Source organism: Labrus bergylta, chromosome 21, assembly GCF_963930695.1.
Source record: "Labrus bergylta chromosome 21, fLabBer1.1, whole genome shotgun sequence".
Classification (NCBI taxonomy): Eukaryota; Metazoa; Chordata; class Actinopteri; order Labriformes; family Labridae; genus Labrus; species Labrus bergylta.
In genome coordinates, this window is record NC_089215.1 from 23,527,817 (window position 1) to 23,549,244 (window position 21,428).

Consider the following 21,428-nt stretch of genomic DNA (forward strand, 5'->3'; position numbering starts at 1 on the left):
TTGTCAGTAAAGACTCATTACTTTACCCCATACTGAACCTGTAAAAATTGGGGGGCCTTAATAATCAATTAGGATATGATGTTGGAATGTGTACTATTTTTTGTTTGGAGAATTGATTCAAGCAGCTACTTCTTGGTAACATTCATCAGCAATACTGGTGCAAGTTCCCCAGTACAGAGTGCAGTTAGCCAACAGATGATAATCCCCCTAAAACACTGCACACCCCCACGGGTATGGCTTTAAAGAGCCATGGTATAATAAGCTCTTCCCACACAGATAGTCCACTAATAGAAACACTGATGGCAAAATCATTGGGGTGTCATTCCCACACTAGAGTGGGAGACTGGGGATCAAGCAAAGACAAACATATAAAACTGAGACTAAAATCTATTGTTCCCGTGTTAAAAACTTAACAGTGTGTTGATGATTCAGCACAACTTACATCCACAAACTCTGCATAGCAACCAGGATACAATGTTTGGATCTTTTTACATTTTGGAAGACATTTATTATTATTATTATTATTATTATTATTATTATTATTATTATTATTATTATTTTTACCCTATATTTAACCAATTTCTCATAGCCATTTATCATTTGATCGCTAGATTTAATTTTTTATTCTCCTCTCAAATAATGCCTAGCAATAAATGCCAGTTAGGACGTTCTATATACCAGTTCCCATGGCTAAAGTTGGATACATATTACATGTCATATGAACTTTGCTTTACCCCTAAACTTTACTCAGCTGCTGCCATTGGATTAGCATTACTTGCTATCAATGCTACCATGCTTAAAGGTGCCAAGGTGTAAAATTAGGGTTTTGCTCGGAGAGAAAACGTGCTCAGTAACAGTAACAACCATGAGACGTTCCTTTTGACCATATTCAAGCCATTTTCCTCTGAAGATGCTCATGTTATGTTGTACTGCTGTGTTACTGCTTTGCAACTCCTACACGCTTACTACTTATAATTGCTCGATCTCTCGTTTGATTAACAACCCAAGACAATAGAAAGAGCAAAATCTGGAGTGACAATGGGTCATTTTTTCAAGATAGAACAGCACATTTAAAAAAACTCATAGCATTCAATAACTTCTTAGCTAACAACACTGACTGACAGTGTTCCAAGATATCACAGAAAAAGGCTCAACTTGAAATGTAAACTTCTTTTTAATTATCTAGCTTAATTGTAAACATAGTCTACCTTGTTCATAAGCTAACATCCCAACACTGCAGTAGCTGAGAGTAATGTTAGCTAAAAATGTACGCAATTCCTGTGGTATCCTATGACACTATCAAGCAGATGCTATCATTGGCTGATTTCTTAGTGTATTTACACAATCTATTGTGTGTCCTTCAACACATATATTTAGGCTTAGAAATATTAGATGCTAACATTAACAGACTTGAAAAAGTAAGTACATTTCTTTCTTTCGCTTAAAATAATTGCAATGTCTTCCAACATATGGGAAAGACCTCAGTCTGACCCCTGACAGGGACATCTACACATCATTAACTAGGACACTCTTGACAAGCAACAGAGATGATTTAATGTGCTCATAAATGGTAGAAAGAGATAAATGGACAACAGGCTAACGTTGATACAGGACCAGCATCACAGGACCCATTCCTGAAGGAATTTATGGAGATGACATGTAACTAAAATTAACATTTAATAAGCTCACCCTGGATGCTTGAGTCATAACTGAGCAGGCCAGATATCAGGGCAAAGTTTCCGCTCAGCAGTTGGCCTACCCAAGATAGAAACCATATTGTGAGAAGAAAAAGTAGCCATGTCATCTTTAGAGGGGTCCGAGGCTGAACACTTCTCTGCGAACCCCTGGTTCAAAAGCCTGGAAAAGAAGCAGCCATAATGGATAATTTGGCCATCTGCCATGCCTCCTGGTTATGTCATGACTATCTCCTCCACAATTGAAGATTACGGCCTTCTCACTTCCAACTGTAGTTAAGCTTCAACCAGGTGTACAAGTGGAAAAAGAGATATACGTCAGAGTCCATCCTTGAGCATAGTAGCTACAGGACAATTTACATACAGTACATGTCAAGGGCACCGCAGGCATTAGCTGCCTTTCAATCCCTGAAGTCTTGGCACTTCCACAACCCTTCTTCATCCAATCTACTCTTAATCAGTCCAGACAGGGTGGGTGTCCAATGTATCGCTGTGGGAGCTATGCCCTTGAAAGACCATGGCAGACAGTGACTGGCTGGAAACACGAGTCACATCTCTTGAATTTCACTCATTAAACATGAGTTGTGGTACAACCCCAACATTTTCAGACAAATGATTTATGAATCACACTGTTTTTGTGGGACATATAACCATGGTAATGTTTGCAAACCATCAACAGGATTTTTTATTTTATTGTTTTTAGCCTTTATTTGACCAAGAAAGAAGCTTGAGATTAAAAGAGTTCAGCTGTGATGAAGAATAAGACATTACGCAGAATTTGTTCCAATTGGAGGCATTGATGTGTTGACTATAATATCTTGGATGACTTCGCTGCAGCTCTAGCATTATGAAGTAAAGGAACAACAATGAAAGGGACATCACATCAGATGACACTTGGCATGTGAGCAGCAACAGCTGCCATTTTTCTAAGATGACTGTTTAACATGAACCACAGCTGTGTTTCCATGCTTATTGTTCAAATTGCCAAAGGGACAGAGGCAGAAAGGAGTTGGTATCATAAGTAACAGATGGGCAGCACTCCTCATGTAGGGAAATACATTCTGCATTGCTGGTAGTCATAACCAGAAAAATTTGTCAGCAACCTCTCTTGTAGTATTAACAGATACTAGCAGTTCTAAACTTCAGTTGAGACCCCTTTGGTCAGATCTTTGTTTTCTCTCAACAACCTTTTGTGTTGAAGTCTTAAGATGTTGCATATGCCAAGAGAAGCTGCTTTAAAGTTCTAAAATGTTTCAAGCTCCTTTCAGCAGCAATCTTCATGTGATCTCACAGATACAATCATGCAGCAAGCAGAGACGTCATTCATACTTACTGGTATTGGTATCAGCCTCTGATACAATTTTATATACATTACAGGGCATTGGCGAGTATGCAAACCAATGTACCAATCCAATACCATTTAAGTATATTATTGTGTGACAATAATATATTGTGTGACAATACCAAAAACAACAATAAGTGTGGTGCTAGCAGAGAGTGTAATATAAGTCAAAGATGGAACACATTCAGTGTACTTTCCACCCTTTATATTATGTTTATTTTTCAATAGCAGTGTTTTTTTATGGGCACTTGGTATCGGGGGTGACTCATGTCTAGATGTCTTAATAGGTATCAGGAAATAAAATGGTACCAGAACATCTGTAATTGAACAATAAAGATTTATATAATGCAGTTTCAGTCCAAATTGAAGTAGTCAGAAAATGTTCAAATATGGACCAAGGTCCACTAAACACTTTGTATATTATGTGACATCTGGTCTACCACATAATACCTAGGCTCAAATGATACTTTTGAAGGAACAAAAGTAAATGATCATCAGACACGTCAACATAAATGTTGCTCTTTTTCTTACCATCCCCATCACCTTCTGAATCTGTTGCAGACAAGGAAGCAAACTTGACTGAAAAAACAGCTTGGATGCAATATTTGGTTTTTACACAAGAAATGACGTAGAGTTGCAACAAAGACCAATAAACAAACATGAATAAGAGGCACGATGCAACATCCCGTTTCCTATAAAGTCAATTCATTTTGCATAACCCAGTGGAAATGTTCAAGCATATTTTATGTTACTGCATGCCATGAAAACTGACCATTGTGAACATACCGTGGAACCAAACCAAAGTTTAATTCATTTGGGAACTTTTGTGAAATCATTGTGCAGTCAAAGAATGAGTGCAACTTCACACACTTAAATCAAAACACATATTTAATAGCAAAACTATCGACACTGGGATCCATAAATGTTTAATTTCAAAATTAAATTAATTTTGGATGAAAAAAAACCACAAATAAAAGCCAGTCCCAAAATGTTTTTGATTTCCAAATGTTTTACTTTTGATAATTGCTATTGTTAATCTATTGCTAATGCTGCCAGGAATAAAGTCAAGGTGTCACTGTGATCGGAACAGGCCAACAGACTTGTTTCTTACATCTTCAGCATAAGCCCCTCCCCATAAAAAACAGGTCAACATCAAGAAAAGTTTGTGACACACTGCTCTTTCTCTGGAGAGCACACTTGACAAAAGGTCCAGAGGGACTGAAGTATTGTGTTATTTTACAATTTTCTAATAAGATTTTTTTTTTAAAGTGAATGCTGAGCAAGAGCAGTGTGCAGAATCTAATCACACCTACTTCATGACTCAGTTGAATGTGCAAACACTTTTAAAACAAATAAACATAAGTAATTTATTAAATATGTTGGATTTCAGTATTTAACCCCTAATTATTTGAATTGCATTGTGTATAGTTTTGCTTTTAAAAGTATTTTTTATATTGCATAATGAAGTCACAAAAGTATCCCAGTGTGTTCATGCATTGCACATACTTAATAGTACATGTTCAGTACTGAAGTTACAACATATCATGATTTAATAATCTTTAGAATATTCTCATTAGGTAAAAACATTCCTTGAAATATCAATTCATGTATTTTTGGGATATACAAAAATACATGAATCGTTATACAGGTCACCTGAAAACAACCTGTAAGAGCTTAAAAATGCAATGAGAGTCGAGAGTAATTTTCACACAGTGTTGCTCATGTATGCACGTATATGTGAATACATATGTTGGATTTCATAGACTATTGCACCCACTTCAATGTACAGAATTTTGTCTTACCTCCGTCGGCTGGGGGTAATTCTATGGGAAATGAACGACAATTAGCTTTGGTTCCAATATTAACTGTAAGAATCACTTTATTCAGTATAATGAGTCACAACTCAAGAAAGATGAGGAGAAAGTCAAATGAAAAATGTGTATTCATTGGCTGACACTAAGAGGGGCCTACCAGCTTGCTCTGGCTGTGGTTAAGCTGTGCGAATAAAAATCAAGATTAAATTATTGAAATAATTAAGATAATGAGACCTGGATAACGTTCAAACTGGGAGCAACGCACAGACCAATCAACTTCAGAAAATCCCAACCAAAACCGCACACACAGAGAACATTTGACACTTCATTATTCAAACATTTCACATGCCTGCAGTAAAACATGACCCAACGGTCACCAAGGGTTTACAGGTGTATAAAATGCATCCTGCTGCAGTCACTTGGTGTACAATAAAATTCACAGAGACAGCTTTTCCTGCTTGCATTACACACTCGGATTCATTCTCTACAATCCAAAGGTCCAACATGCTAAAAGAACACCTCAAAGTCTACTTAGGGAAACAAGACCATGAACTCCCTTTATTCTGGTAATCAAACACAAGAAAACACGGGAAAAAAGAGTCCAATGATACACAGTGGATACATGCATTTACTATATATAATTGCTTCACTTTCTTTTAACACTTAATTGTAACAAAAAGAGGGAAATAAATCTGTTACTACAGGCTAGCTAAGAAACACTCAATCATATGTACTAATTGTATTATCCCCCTTCAGCAGCGTTATGTTGTTTGATATCATATGAATCAGTTATAGGCCTATCTTCTTGACTCAATAATTGCTTTACTTAATATCCAAGGCAACACCACTTGTTATGTATTATTCAGATAATTATCCTGACTGATTAGTTCAAATGCATTTCTCCAACACTCAAGTCCAGCTCAGAGCCACTCCACGTCACATCTTATCACTGTGTGAATGCACTGGATCATTCAAAGTCACAAAAAAAGTGTCCCTCACCCTCCACTGCTGGCTCTTAAGGGTCTAAAATGAGTGGACTTTTGTTAGAAATAGCAAGTGTAAGTAATCCCACTGTAGCTCTATTGGAATATATGTATGTGTGTGTGTGTGTGTGTGTGTGTGTGTGTGTGCGCGTGTGTGTGTGTGTGTGTGTGTGTGTGTGTGTGTGTGTGTGTGTGTGTGTGTGTGTGTGTGTGTGTGTGTGTGTGTGTGTGTGTGTGTGTGTGTGTGTGTGTGTGTGTGTGTGTGTGTGTGTGTATATATATATATATATATATGGAGCGCAACAACAGCTGAGCTAATAGAGTTTATCGGTGTGTAAAACATACAACTCAGACCAGTAAAACATGACCACACACTTGTAAAAAACACAAAGCATCTTTCCCATTCTGAGTTTTTTTTGTTAAACTTTTCCGGACAGTTGAGTAAACAGCTTTGGTCATCTGATCTACAGTTGACATATTTTTCAGTGTAAATGCTTTGTAGCCTATATGTACAGCATACTGGCATAACAGAATAAAAATCCTGATAAAAGAATGAAGTTCAGAAATCAAAAATTGGTGCATGTTGGTTTAACAGACTCATTAGTCAGAGGCAGTATTTTCTTGACACGAGCACTTGAATAGATATGTGGGCATGAGTGAAAATGTGAGAGCTGTAATCAAGTCACCATGTGATAATGTAAGGCACACAAAAGGTCAATAGGCAAATGCTGTAGAGCAGCTGACTTACCCTCCCCCTCCGGTTTAGCTGAGAAATAAACACAGAACAAGGAGACAATTAGAGACATTGATCACGACTTTAACCCCTCATCATAAGACATATCAACAACATATTGTTACATATTACACATTACATATGAACATATTACACTGTTATCAGTTTCACCATCAAGTCAACAACCTCTGAGGTGAAAAATGAAGCCAACAAGATCACGTTAGCTACATGTTCTTCTGATAGTCTGTGGTCCAAGTTCAACTTAAAATGTATGTTATATAAAACCCCACATGATAAAATAAATAATAGATAACATATTTTAGGGTCACTTGTATCTTAAACTCCGAGTGTTGACGGATCTTAAACCAAATGTTCAGTTTAAATTACACCCAGTTCTAGATATTTATCAGGATATTTGTTTATTCAGGATTTATATAAATTGATCGATTAAAGCGTTTTGAGATGTAAGATTTAGACTTCATGTATGATCATCTAAAACTCTATTTATGAGGTAAATGGATTTATAGTCTATGAAATGTTAACCTTACAAGTTTCCTGTCAGCTGTGCAACACCTGGCTCTAATATGTGAAACTGATACTATTGAAATTTAACACCATCTTTTACTTATTGGCAAGATGTTTCCTTTGGTCAAATGGAAGCTTTGAACGATGACAGACAGTCAATTTGTGGTGTGTGTAGAGCTCGGGGTGTTATTGTTGAGGCCTAAATCTGGTAAAAGGAAAATTCCCTTCAGAAATAGAGGCGGATAATATAACTCCTTGAGAGACTGTCTCTTGGGGAGGGGGTCAATGCCGTAGCTGGTAAAGGCCAGGGTCGGTGTCTTGTGACCTTCCTGAAGTCGAGCCACATTCTCCTAAGATGAATACAGTCTCCTTGAATAGTCAGTCTGACTTGACCTCAGTTACTTTACATTTCAGTTGAGGCTTGTCAAACTTAGTGTAATGTGTAAGTGGTGTAATAAGGCTGGTCAGTCAATGATGTAATGATAAATATTAAGATGCTTTGCTCTGTAAATCAGCTCATGTCTTCATGCTCTCACATTCTGTATACTAAGCTGACCCAAATGCAGATAGCTGCATTAAATGCTACAGACGCATTTTGTTAGAACTTTGTTTACCCAATATGGCTTTTTACACAAAAGCTAAATATGTAACTGAGCTCTACAAACAGAGGAGCACAGCGTGTTCCTTTGTCAGTATAAAAAGACATTTGTAAATGGTACTCAATACATCCTCTAACACTGGTGTAAGTGCTGTCTGCGCCCAGTGAGAGGGTTTAACACCTGCATTGAGAGTAAATCTGCATCAGCATCTGCTAAGTCAACCCCCTCAGGGTGAGAATCTTGATCATTTTCAACAAGTTTGTGATGAAGCTAGGTAATGAACTTCTTAACAGCTGTTCCTCTCAGTTTAAATGTCCTCCACAGAGACTTTCTGGAGCTTCAGAGAATTGCAAACTTGTCAGAATTGTTGTCAATGGATAATAAATAGCGATGCTTCTTGAAGTTTTTTTTGTGTTGAATTTATTTTATTTTCCTTCTTATTTAAGACTATTGTACATATTTGCCTCCTGTTATCTTCAGTTTGTTTTAAGAAGTATAATGAGTTATGATTAAGGATTGGTGGTCACAGTTTTCTGGTGGTAGGTTAAGGTATTGCAGGTTTTCACCTCCGTGTTTGTGTTTACCTCCATGTCTCAAACTGACAGCTCGATTTATGGTCGTCTGTAATTACTCAGACGTAAATAAAGATATTGGATGGCTTGGTCTTATCAAAACTGTTGGGGACTTCTGGGTGTCCCTTCACGGCATGCAACCAAGTTTATGAAGATATCACAGTCATATCATTTCATACCTTTTGGATCTGTTTTAAGCAAACACAAGTATAAATGTAATTCCTATCACGTTACAGTAATTGGCATTGGGTTAATCTAAACAAGGTGGAATTTGAGCCATATGGGACATGGTGTGCCAGATACTTTAAGCAATAAAACAATGTTGAAAAGCAATTAAATGCCTTGATTTATTAGTTTAGAATTCCTAATATCCACCCCATAGCTCCCAATGCTATAAACCATGTAAAACACTACTACATTACAAGAGCTATTGACAAAAACGATTTGTCCGTACATAATATTTGTCTGGAAAAGATGTAAAAATGTCTTAGGGTTTAAAGTTTAAGTTTCATAGCGAGCTGCTGATACAAGATGAAGACATTACCATACTGTGATTCATTCAATCTTATATGTTTATGCACGTCTCATTATGGGATAAAGAAGCTATGGGCAAAATTTCATGAACAGAAACTAATTAGGCACTAATGTAATGTGGTTATATAAGGCCTCACGCTAATTAGAATTTCTCTCTTCATTTATTATTTTTATCTGTTTGTTTCTTCGTTTGTTTTTTAGTGCTGCCATTTTTATATTTAGCTCTTTGTACATATTATGTCCAAAAAACTATATATCATTGCATCATTTCAGTCTACACTTTTTGTATTTGTCAGTAGATGTTTTGGTGTGCCATGCTAGTGTTTCATCTGGTCACAATAATACAAGTTAGAACAAACTATAATACTAACCATAAATGAAAGCATCACTTCCAACCACTGAGTTGTAAATGGTGACGATGTGCTTGATTGACTACTTTGGATCATTGGGCCTTCAGAGGCATTAGGGAACATTCTGGATGGAAGTGACAGATTACATAATGATTTATCTCAACTTGGACTGCAGAAGGGCTGCAGCAGAGAACCTGATATGCTGCCGTGTGTGAAACCCTATGATCTTATGAAGGAAAAAGAGGAAAGTGGAAAAGGTCAGGGGTTATTGCAGAGTATTTTTAGCTGCTTGCTGTGGGCAGGATCGGGCTGCTCGGTAAAGCAGCACTGAGACAGTTTCAACTCATGTTGGGTGTAAATACAAGAGTCATTAAGGAAGTGGGAAAATAAGGGTGCTATATTGTAAATATAGGCTTTTGTTTCATATTAATGTAGGAAGACACTAATCAAATCAACTTGTTTCATTGAAATATCACTGAGTATTGCTAAGAAACATCAAGTAGTGTTTAAATTTAAACATTGGCTGGTTATCTGACCCTCATATTCAAAGCTTTGCAGCTTGTAGCTTGGAATAAAAAGAGCAGTGGAGTGGTGCAGACACATATCAAGCCAGGATAATTCATCTCCATATAAGATTAAATCAGTAGCTGTGATTAAAAGTAGAGCCTGCTTAGGTTTCTTGGATCATAAATAAACAGGGCCTTGCTTAGATTTGTATAAAAGATTAACACAGGAACAGGTGCGGAGAGAAAAAATCAAATAGTGTAATGGAGAATTAGGAGTTATGTGCTAACAAGTCCAACAAAGCCGGTAAGGTTAACTTTCACCACGAGGGGTGTATAGAGTCTAACGGATTGGTTTGAAAGGCTCAACACTTTTCCTACAGTTTGGCATAAAAACTCAACTTGTCCACTAAGTGGAAATATCCACTAAGACAGTCTGTTATCTAAGGTTTACTTTCACCACGAGGGGTGTATTGAGTCAGGCTTGAACTATCCACTAAGACAGTCTGTTATCTAAGGTTTACTTTCACCACGAGGGGTGTATTGAGTCAGGCTTGAACTATCCACTAAGACAGTCTGTTATCTAAGGTTTACTTTCACCACGAGGGGTGTATTGAGTCAGGCTTGAACTATCCACTAAGACAGTCTGTTATCTAAGGTTTACTTTCACCACGATTGGTGTATAGAGTCAGGCTTGAACTATCCACTAAGACAGTCTGTTATCTAAGGTTTCAGGACCATCATTGATTTACAGCCACTCAGCGTTAAACGAGAGGATGGATGGCTCCTGGAAGTTTAAGGACAGCAGACATCGGTTTATGATAAAGTAGCATTAACTAGAGGAAGTCCAAACTACTTTTATGCACTAAAAAGGTGCTTACAGCAAGATTTCTATTCCGTCTTCTACCAAAAAACTAAAAACTACTGATGGTATCAGAGACCCTGTTTAGCAGTTTGTAGTAAAATATAATGTAGCAGTACAAATCTCAAAAATAAAACAGTATTATTTAAGTTTTACACATTGGACTTATGGGGATAACTGCATTATCCTATAGTTACAGTAGCTAGCATGAAACCTAAGACAGCCTCCCATAATGCTAGGAGCAAGAACACATTTAGCTCCAGCAGCATTTACTGCTGAACCTGTTGCAGTTGTTTTCTGTCTGATTGTCAGTTAAGTCAACAAGATTTTGCTCTCTGAACCGAGATCATTAACATACTGACTCCGATGACATCACTGCAGCGCTGGCTATGGGATTATTTATGACCTTATATATTATTATTAATATTAATATATTGTTAATATTTTGTGGTGACAGGTGACAACAAGGAGGCAAAGAGGCACAATGATTGTCTCTATGACGTGTTAAGTTACTGTAATTGAAATGTTATAAGGGCACTCTTTTAAATAAGTAAATTGCTTCAGAAGATTCTGATTCTTATAAGATCATACTGCAAAGCATTTGGTTTGTGATGTCTTGTTTCTTTTATTTGATAAATTACCTAATGTTTTGTCGAGCAACAACAAATGTTATAATAACATTTTACATGATAGCATTGCTCTTGTCTATGATTGCCTCATCATACTGTATCCAGAATGTTCAGAGTGTACAGTGTGCCAGGAGCACATCAAAAGTGCTTTGCTTGCACGTTTAAGTTACAGTGCACGATGAGGTCATCTGATATTTATGCTTTCTTCAGTTGCAGTAAACAACTATTTTGAGTCATATGGGGTTAAGCTAACCCCTGAACCCTAACCCTAACCCCACCAAAACCAACCCACCCCACCATAGCCAACTTAACTTTTATTAAAATCATTTTATCTCAAATAGAGTTCAACATTTATTAATCTCATCCTATAACAGCAGCCACATGCACATACAAATCCAGTATACATTATGTTTCCTTTTTTTTATTTTTTAACACTTTTCCTAATATAATTATATATATCTTGAATCTGATTTTAGGTACGGACGAAAACATGATCATTCTTTTAAAATCAAAAAAATGCCTTGTATACAATCTTGCAGCATCCTCAGATATGAAGTAAATCTTTAAAGTTTATATACATCACTTAAAATATCAACCAAACCAGGCTCCTAAAACTTCAGCATCAGCTTTGCCCCTGTCTTCAGTCTAATTACAATGAATTCTACTCGTGAAAAAAGTATGTGCATACCTGCAGGGACCGGCTCAGGCATGGTTATTCCTGTGTCTTCTCTCTACTGCTGTAGGACTGAGGGGCTTGAGGTGCTTATTCCTTTTATTTCTCCCCTCTCTGATATTCAAAGCTCTCCTGGAACTCAAGTCACCCACACCCTCCAGTGAGCGAGGAGAGCAGGAGACGCTGACGACACCCTTAAGGAGTTCAAGGGGAGAGGCATTCAGAGTGGGAGCATGATAAGGTGAAGAGACAAGAGGGTGAAGTGGTGGTGAAAGAGGTCTTACACATTTATGATGAGATTAATGGACTGTCTAAACCTTTTGAGCTCGAATGTTCACAGAGAAATATAAAAATACACAGAGATGAAACACCAACGGACCCGTTTTTTGACACTTTATCTGATGTCAAACTAATCTTACACTCCTCACCTCTTATAACCCGCATTAAGAGCAGGATCAACAAGTATTAAATAGATTTAGTAGTTTCTTACCTCACCTGATACTTCTAGATGTGCTGCTTTTACTGTAGTGAATTCAAACACCAACACAGAATATTATTTACATACTTTTCTTTTCTTTAAAAATTATGTTTGAACATGTTATACATTTTCTTATATCAGACTGAATACGGTCATTTCCACTATTAAATGTGTAAACTATTGGTTATGTTTATGATTCTGTGAGACACTGGATAGCAATGACTTATTGGAAAAAATATAGTTTTTGTGGCTAACAACTAAAAGAGAAGACATACAGTATATCAATCTCTAATGTTTGGAATATTAAGCAGCAGCCAGTAGATGGTGATCTTAGCTTAGCATTAGTGCTGAGAGTGGGGGGACAGCTAGCCTTACTATGTCCAAAGCAAACATAAACCTATACTGTAAGTATCTCTCATGTTTGTTAAATCTGTAGAAAATGTAATTCTAACTGTGTCTATTCAGCATTTTATAGGGGATTCTTTCTTAATTGATACTATTTAGTAACCCTAGATTTTAAAAAACTCCTGTCCAATGTCTGTTATTTTTTTAGTTTGGAAGGTAATTCATTCCATTCAGGAAAAAAAATAGACTGAAAATAATGAAAAACAAAGCCTGAGTAACGTCATTCCTCTGTTACTGCAGGGAGCTTTGGAGTCCCATCGATGCTGGAAATGCTGTCTCAACCTAACTTTGAGTCAACCTAACGTCAGGTTAAGAGCTGGAGCTGAGGCGGGTTTTAAGCCTCTTGACAAACCGTTACATTGTGATTGTCTGTCAGTCAGGTCAGCCACGGAATTATTGTGAATAACGCTTATCCTTCATAAAATCGAAATGATGAGTTTTCAAAAAATTTCCCCTTGCAGTGTGTGCCGATCGAGACAATGAGCTAATCAGACCTGGTTCCTTTTTTCAACCAGGCTGTCAACATGTTAGTTTCCGTTGTAAAAACAGGCTATTTTTAAATGGGGTGTGTATTTGACTTCTAGTACTTCTGCAGCGAGCCTTAAGCAGACACTCGACAAACTGCAGGATTTTACAATTCTGCATTAGCTTAATTTTTCACCATCAGAGGTTGAGAAAAACATCCTGGTCAATGAATGCAGAACTTACCCTGAACACCAAAAATTCAAGACCTGCAAAAAATCGAATTTAATGTTGATTTAACATTTTAGCCCAAAACCTTGATATTGTTTTCAAACCTAATTAGATACTTTTCTGATGCCTAAACCGAAACAATGGTTTCATTAAGATTCTACATCTCGTGGCTAAATGCTGAGAAATAGATGCATTTGTGTTAAGTTTAGGCACACATACAACTTAGTAAGGTTTAGGATAGGATCAAGGTTTGGGCAACTGTATTTAAAAAAAAATTGAGTTTCAAGAAGGACATGAACTGCTGTCCCGGGAGAGAAAGAGCAAAAATCTGGGGTTACCAAACAGATACATCTCCATCAATCCAAGCTTGATATGGTCCGATCGCCTGGCAGCAGGTCGCGGTCACATTGTGAAAAGTGGGTAGGGCTTTACAACACTATTTCACACACGTCAGCCTTCTGTTTTTAAAAGAAGCCAGTAATCACGTCTTGGAGTGGTTTGATTCAATGCCTACAGCTAAGAGGAAGAGGATAGTGACAGATGAAGCTGAGAAGAAAAAAACAAAGTAGAGACCGAGCAAGAAGCAGAGTGTATCCCCCTGCAGATATTATTCCTAACAGATTGCGACATAACCTCAAGCTATATTCTTATCAGTGTTATTGTGGTCTCGTGTTTATAGGCTTTACCGGGTGCAGAAAGTCATTGGACCCAATTTATGTCTCAGGTTTGCTTACAAATAAATAAATATATCCCCCGTATGCCAAAAAGTTGTCGCTTTCCTTGTCGATTGTCAGCATGAGCTTAGTACTTTTTGAACCTTAAAAACCTACTTTAACTAACTTGTAAATAACCCTCTCCAGAGTAGCCCTTTATTCCCAGCTCTTTCGTTCTCCTGCCACTCTGATCTTCCAACAGACATGTGTGCCTGTTTCCACTATGTTCCAGAAAATGTCCTAGCTTTTTCAGACTTAATGGTCAGCTACAACCACAAATAGTCTCCTTATGTAGTAAACACTGTGGTTAACTATCTTATTAGGAAGCAAATGAATTAGCCACAGGAACACACTGGATAGCTTTGATAAATTGGCCTTTACCAATCCCGCTCTACTCTCAAGCTTCATCTTCTCATCTAAATATATTCACATCCAAGATGTCAAATTCGAGGGTTCAAAAATCCTAATGCGTTGAGTGATTACAAGTACTGCTTGGTTTCCCAAATGCTGCTCCTAAGATCCTATTTGTAGCACAATGGGGAAAGCCAGATGGTCAGCTGACCACAGTCAGTAACATTGTACTTTTATGATGCAGCAAAGGCTTCCTCCTATTTACGGTAATCTCGCCGTGAAGATTCAATTCTTGGGCATGTCTTCATTACCTGTCATCATCTCTTGCAGCATCTTTCAGAAATGTGCATGCGTCAACAGCCGGAGTCACTGTGGAAACAGGTCCCCTGGGGTCAATGTGTGAACCTATGAACGGGGTAAGGAATGTCAGTCTACAGGGACCACCAGACCGGTGTAACTATAGCTGAGGAGGTTGAAATGTCTCCAGGAAAAAAGAAGATTGATGGCGAAAGAGAGGGTGGGTGGGCGGTGCTCTAGGGCCAATGCTCATAAGGTGACAAACAGGCTGTTAGCTTAATCATGCAGAAGGATCATCGCAAGTCACATGAAAACCTCAAGCTAACAATGCTGTTCAAAGTTACCAAGTAGTTCATTTGCTCTCGGGCTTGTGCTATAGAGCTCTAATACTTGAATACAATCCCTGCACTGTTTTCTTGTACTTGACTGATTGACTGAAACTATCTAATTTTGGCCAACAATCTCCCATTCCCCCACGGGCGTCGAAATGAGCTTAACCAAATTCAATATTTTAATATTTAAAATATTGATCTTTTTCCTTCTGCAATGTTGTATAAGCGTCAGTATGGTTAACAATGTCTTTATTACCTTTAAAACACTGCATGCTGAGGACTTCCTTTTTTTACACAGCTGTGTTATTCTAAGAAGAGCTCTTTGCTGTGTGATGTGACCTAATTCATCTGAACTGCACAGTCTTATCCATAATATCAAATCCAATAGTCAATGTCTTGTGATTATCCTTCCACCAACCAGCACTGTTACAAATATCAGTCAGGGCTAAGCGCAAACATCGTTTATTCAGTAAGAGGGCAATCCCTGCCTCTTATCAGCGGTTTTTAAATCCATTTTTTAAAATGTTTAATGTAGTGTTGCACATGATATAAAGAAGAGTGTGAATCTAATCAATAAGAACCAGAGACATGACATGGCAGTTTATTTCAGTTCCACTCTATTTTGCAGAGATTTTCTTTTTTTTTTTTTTATGTCATCTTGACACTGGAATTGATCAGACGTGATGTCAGAACACAGACAGTTTGTACAACTAAAATATGCCTTTTTTAAAAAAATCTGAAGTTGATCAACCGTGAAATCAGGAGTTTAGGCTTCGGGAATCTAAAAAAATCCTGTGAAATATTCTAAGCAAAGCTAATTGCTTGTTGGCTCAAGTTTCACACTTGGTGTGATGTAGTGTAGAAAAGCAGAATGGTAATACTCTTCACTCTGAAAGACAGTGAATAAGTGTTTTGTCCGAAAGTTTGAAAGCGTTCCTTTTTTATGCTTACCGTCCACGACAAATTTCAGGTTTAAATCTTTTTGACCTTTTCAAACTACAGATGCTCATGAACTTGTGAGGTGAGGTGCATTTATTTGCACAGTGATAGTGAAAAAGCAATGAAGTGGTGAACAGTAAACCGCACAAATGCTAAATAAGGAGAGTAATTTAAAATGGCTCTGATGCAGAAAATGCAATCACAAAGAAAGTTTAGTGCATGGAAATGACTGTGTGTGTGTGTGTGTGTATATGTGTGTGTATCTGGCAAAGGAATAGAAGCAGATGGAGAAGGGCAGTGTATATATTAAGTTTCACGGAGAATCCTTTGAGCAGTTCTAAATGGTGATGCTATGAAGCCTCATTGGCAACATGAGAATAACTCTTCCTCAGTCAGCATCCTGTGTTTGTGATGTGATTAGTCAGTGATTAGTCCAGATCCTGTGAAATAACAGTTCAATGGCGTTTGTGTGTTTAAGTACAAATTGAAATTGAATGTTTGCTTTCTGTTGAAAGGATTTTAGCTGACATCGTTTTTTCCCCCCTGAAAGAAATGCTGAGATGTTCATTTTCCGCGTGTAGAGTTAAAACAGCTGAAAACCTGACAAAACTGAGACTCTGGCAGCAGTCCAGTAAGAAAACTGCATTAAGAGCCTGGGGATGCTCACTTACATTGCTTCTAATTAGTCCTCTTAAGTTTTCTTCACTTTGTTATCATGAATTTTTCTCTTTGACTCGAGGATTTACCAGACTGTCAGCTTCCTTGGGGATAATATAAGTGAAAACCTTTGTTGCTGAGAGTCACTTTTAAATCTGCAGTCTGTCTCTCTTGGGCTGTTCACATTCTTTACCTAAAGTAATCTAACCGATTGTTTTCTATGTCTGCCACAACAAAGGATTAGATCATATTTCATAAGGAGATTCTTGCAATTTAAGTATCTTCAGGGAGGAGACTTGATAATGCTGTTTGTAAAATTTTAAAGGAAGTTTAAAAAGTTTACAGCCTGACTTTACAAACTGAAAAAGGAATTGTATTCAGTTAGAAGAATAGTATTCAAGGGCAGCTACAAATATCTGAGGACTTTCACTGAGAGCAGTTTTCATGTACAGTCACAGGTATTATTTTCATTCAGGCACAGTAGTTTTGGTTGTCCCTGTAGAATTTTTTTTTTTTTAACATGTGTTAAAATGATGACCTTGTTTTTCCACATTGCATCGCCTCAGCTCTGCAGACTGCAGTTGTTGACGAGGGGCTTTGTGAGCAGTCTCAGTATGGTTACTGCTCTGAGCTACACACAAATAACCCAAATCTGCGAGAGTCATGTACCACAAGACGAACATCATTCTTGACTTACGGAGGAACTGATACTTCCTGGCTGCTCCTTCGCATAAACTTCAGAGCACTGGGAGCAAAGGGTCTGTATATTTTTTATTCCATCTGCAAGTACATGGCTTGATTTAAACATGAAATTCATGCATAGCCTGAATACCGCAACAGATTGGTTATTTATACTAAAAACTGACCAATTAATGCAATGTCTGGTGGGCAGTGCATGCAAATGCTGATGATTTATGTAGGACAGTGATATCATATAAATTTATACTTGATTTGATTTGTTTTAGCATTGATTGCATTATTTGTTATTTTATGCATAACTTATTATAAATGTTTTCTGACATCCATATTTCCCTTATGGAAAGAATACATAATCTATAATGATTTATTGTTTCAACTAAAGTGCAATTTAATTCCACCACAATTTAAGAAGTTAACTCTATATACTGTTTTTAATCGATCAGTCAGTCATACAGAGTTTAAGTTTTAAAGTAATCTTAAAAGTAAATAACTCCAACTCCATTTATTTTCCGTTTTGATGCCTCGAACAAGAATATATATTTACATGATATAAAACAAATAAATGCTGATTTTCAGCTTTTCCTGGCTGTAGCCCTCAGCACATTTTTCATAAATTGATGGCTCCATCTTGTGGCCATAAGGAGAAGTTCTACTTACTTAATCAAGTTAAGAAAGAAGAAAACGACATGAGGTTGATGTGTACATAACATAAATAACATTCACAATAATTAACACCATAGAGTTGTGGTAGCATGGCATAGGTATTATCTGGGAAACCGCAAAAACAGTTATTTGAGGCAAAATCATTTCATACTCATCTTACAAAAAGAAAACAGAGATAGCACATGAGCACAACCTAGAGCTTAAAATTAAAGAAACAGAAACTATCTATGCACAAACGCCAACAGAAGAGAATCTAAATAAACTTAGGAAATATAAATTAGAAATGTCAGACATAATAAATAAAAAAAACACAATTTCTAATCCAACAACTCAAACACAAGCACTATGAATATAGTAACAAATCAGGAAAATATCTCGCAAATCAGCTAGAGCAAAAAAAGGAAAAAAATACCATCCCAGCTATACAAAGCCCAGCGGGGAAGCTTCTCATGTCACCTGATGAAATTACAAACACCTTTAAAAACTTCTACCAACAGCTGTATACATCAGACACAGAACCCAATTCAAAAGACATATATGAATTCCTTGATAAACTAGACATACCAACTTTAACAAAAACTCAAGCAGAAGCATTAGATAAACCACTCACAAAAGAAGAATTCTATTCAGCACTAAAGTTAATTTCCCCCAACAAAGCGCCAGGACCTGATGGCTTCCCCGCTGAGTTTTATAAATATTTCTGGTCAACCATTTCACCACTATTCATCAGAATGACAGAAGATCTAATAAATTCCGGAAAAATCCCTTCACATATGAACACCGCCAACATCTCAGTAATATTGAAACCAGATAAAGATCCTACCCTCACCTCCAGTTACCGCCCAATATCCCTCATCAACACAGACATAAAAAATAATTAGCAAAGCACTATCCACAAGAATCGAAATGGTCACTCCATCCATAATCCACATTGATCAAACAGGTTTAATTACCAAGCAACACAGACCACAGAAGAAACAATAATAGCTTCTTTAGATGCCAAAAAAGCATTTGACCGCATAAACTGGACATTTTTACTTGCCACACTTCATAAATTTGGACTGGAAAAGTCATTTATCACCTGGGTCAAAACACTATACAACTCACCAAGAGCAACAGTCACAGTCAACGGTCTAACATCATCAAGCTTCACACTGCACAGAGGAACAAGACAAGGATGCCCACTCTCTCCCTCTCTATTTGCAATATACATTGAACCACTTGCTGCAGCAGTCCGCCAGAATAATCTCATTAAAGGTATACAATCACCCAACGTAACCCACAAGATAAATTTATATGCTGACGACATCATACTCTACCTACAAAATCCACAAATCTCACTGCAAGAAACAATGAATCTTTTTTTTAAATACTCCAAAATCTCTAATTACTTAATAAACTGGACCAAATCGACACTGCTTCAACCCGGCAGCCCTACCACTACCCATTCCCTCCACCACTGAAACTATAAGATACCTAGGCATCAATATCTCCCCAAAATTGTCAGAACTCATACCATTGAATTTCAACCCACTTATCAGAAATATAGAAGACGACACGACCAGATGGATGAATCTACCGGTATCACTCATAGGAAGAATAGCCATCACAAAAATGACTATACTTCCCAAAATAAATTACCTTTTCTCTATGATCCCAGCATGACCCCCGACATGGTTCAGTTCCTTAAACTCAACAATAACCAAATTTTACTGGAAAAACAAAAAACCTAGAATAAAATTAACCACACTTCAAACACCAAAAAATACCGGAGGACTAGATGCACCAAACTTTTATAACTACTAATCTATAATCTGCAATAATACCTTCTCAATGACAAATAAACCTAACCTCCAACTAATTCAGTATATAAGATTAACCACAGAACTCATATCACACTTAAGAAAAAACATCAAATGGGACTTTCTAATACAAAAAACTGCTCAGTATGCCCCCCTAACACCCTGGATGACTACATGCATGCAATCTGGCACTGCCCACTCATACAACAATTCTGGAAACAAATCACAACTAAACTCTCTTCAATACTAAACTGCCGGGTTCCACTCTCCCCTTCACTATGCATCCTAGGAAACACTCTTTCAATCACATTTCCAACAACCAAAAAAACACAATACTCATTGGGCTCACTGTCGCCAAGAAAGCAATCCTCCTCAACTGGAAAAGCAGAAAAAACTAAACACCTCAGTATGGATAGACCTCTTCGAACATATCACCATGGAAAAACTTACAGCATCCATCCACAATAAAACACACCAATTTCTGACAACTTGGGAGCCAATTATCACCTCACTACTTCCCGAACAACATAGTTCAAACCCCTGATATTCACTACCACAAATCATACAAATACATACACACACACACACACACATAAAGACACATACACAAAGACACACAACCTTTTTTTTTTGTTTCCTTTCTGTATAACTATCACAATTTATTTATGAACTTATTTTCCTCTTACCATCAAATTTAATCTTTTCTTATTACTATTATTATTATTATTATTGTCTTTAGCCACCATTTTATTATGACCTATTTCTTGATTTATTGCCTTTCCCCCCTTATATTCATATCATATTCATCATCAAAAATTGTCATCACAGCCACTCTCATTTTTCATGGTTTTCTTTTTCTTTATTTATTTATTTTCTCTTTCTCCAATCCAGATGATTGTCTGTTTTTCTTTGGTTGCCTTGTTTTATTCATGTATTTTCAGTTTCTCTTATAACTACAATTACTTTTCATATTTAATTAATTATTATCACATTTCTTTTTTTATTATTATTATTATTTATTTATTTAGTACTATCATTATTATTATTATTTCTCTTTTTCTGGTATTAGTGGTATGTTGAGGGGGATGAAGGAAGCAAGATAATGAAAATTAAAATGATACACGAGCAAATCATAGTCAAACAATCCAGACAAATTACATTATTATTACTACAACATGATCTGCACTATTTATACTACTGTCATCAATACATAACCCAAGAACACACTACATTGGAACACAATTGATATGGTCCATTACCCACTTTTTTATTTTTTTTGTTCTTTTTTTATTTTATCATTCCTCAGTTATTCTAGTTTTCTTCTTTCCCTTTGTTTTGAATACGCTTTCTAGCCCCTCCTTGTTCAAGCTTGGCGGGAGGGTAGCAGTAGGCGACCCTATCAGCTGGCCCCCTCCGCAGGGTCTGGGGACAACTGAGACAGGGGCACCACTGATGAGAAATCAGCAGTCGGAGACCCTATCAGCTGGCCCCCTCCGCAGGGTCTGGGGGCAGCTGAGACAGGGGCACCCATGCACCACACAATGACTGAAGTAAAAAAAAAAAAAAAATGAGGGGGAGAAAAGGGG

At 37.1% G+C, this 21,428-nt stretch overlaps 1 protein-coding gene across 4 annotated transcripts in view; it reads right to left on the reverse strand.

The window, feature by feature from the left end:
• The window catches only part of LOC109986784 (myosin-binding protein C, fast-type), a 23,796-nt gene extending 11,852 nt beyond the window's left edge, over positions 1-11,944 (reverse strand). The window contains exons 1-4 of one of the 4 annotated variants that reach the window (XM_020637581.3): positions 11,829-11,926; positions 6,582-6,599; positions 4,839-4,859; positions 3,568-3,588 (exon numbers count right to left, since the gene is read on the reverse strand). In XM_020637581.3, the coding sequence (XP_020493237.2) occupies positions 3,568-3,588; positions 4,839-4,859; positions 6,582-6,599; positions 11,829-11,850 (82 nt within the window). In that variant the 5' untranslated portion in view covers positions 11,851-11,926. Of the gene's footprint in view, positions 1-3,567; positions 3,589-4,838; positions 4,860-5,849; positions 5,869-6,581; positions 6,600-11,828 lie in introns of those variants that run through there. The other 3 variants (XM_020637582.3, XM_020637583.3, XM_065949471.1) reach the window with 3 other exon arrangements.
• Between the last annotated feature and the right edge of the window lie 9,484 nt (positions 11,945-21,428).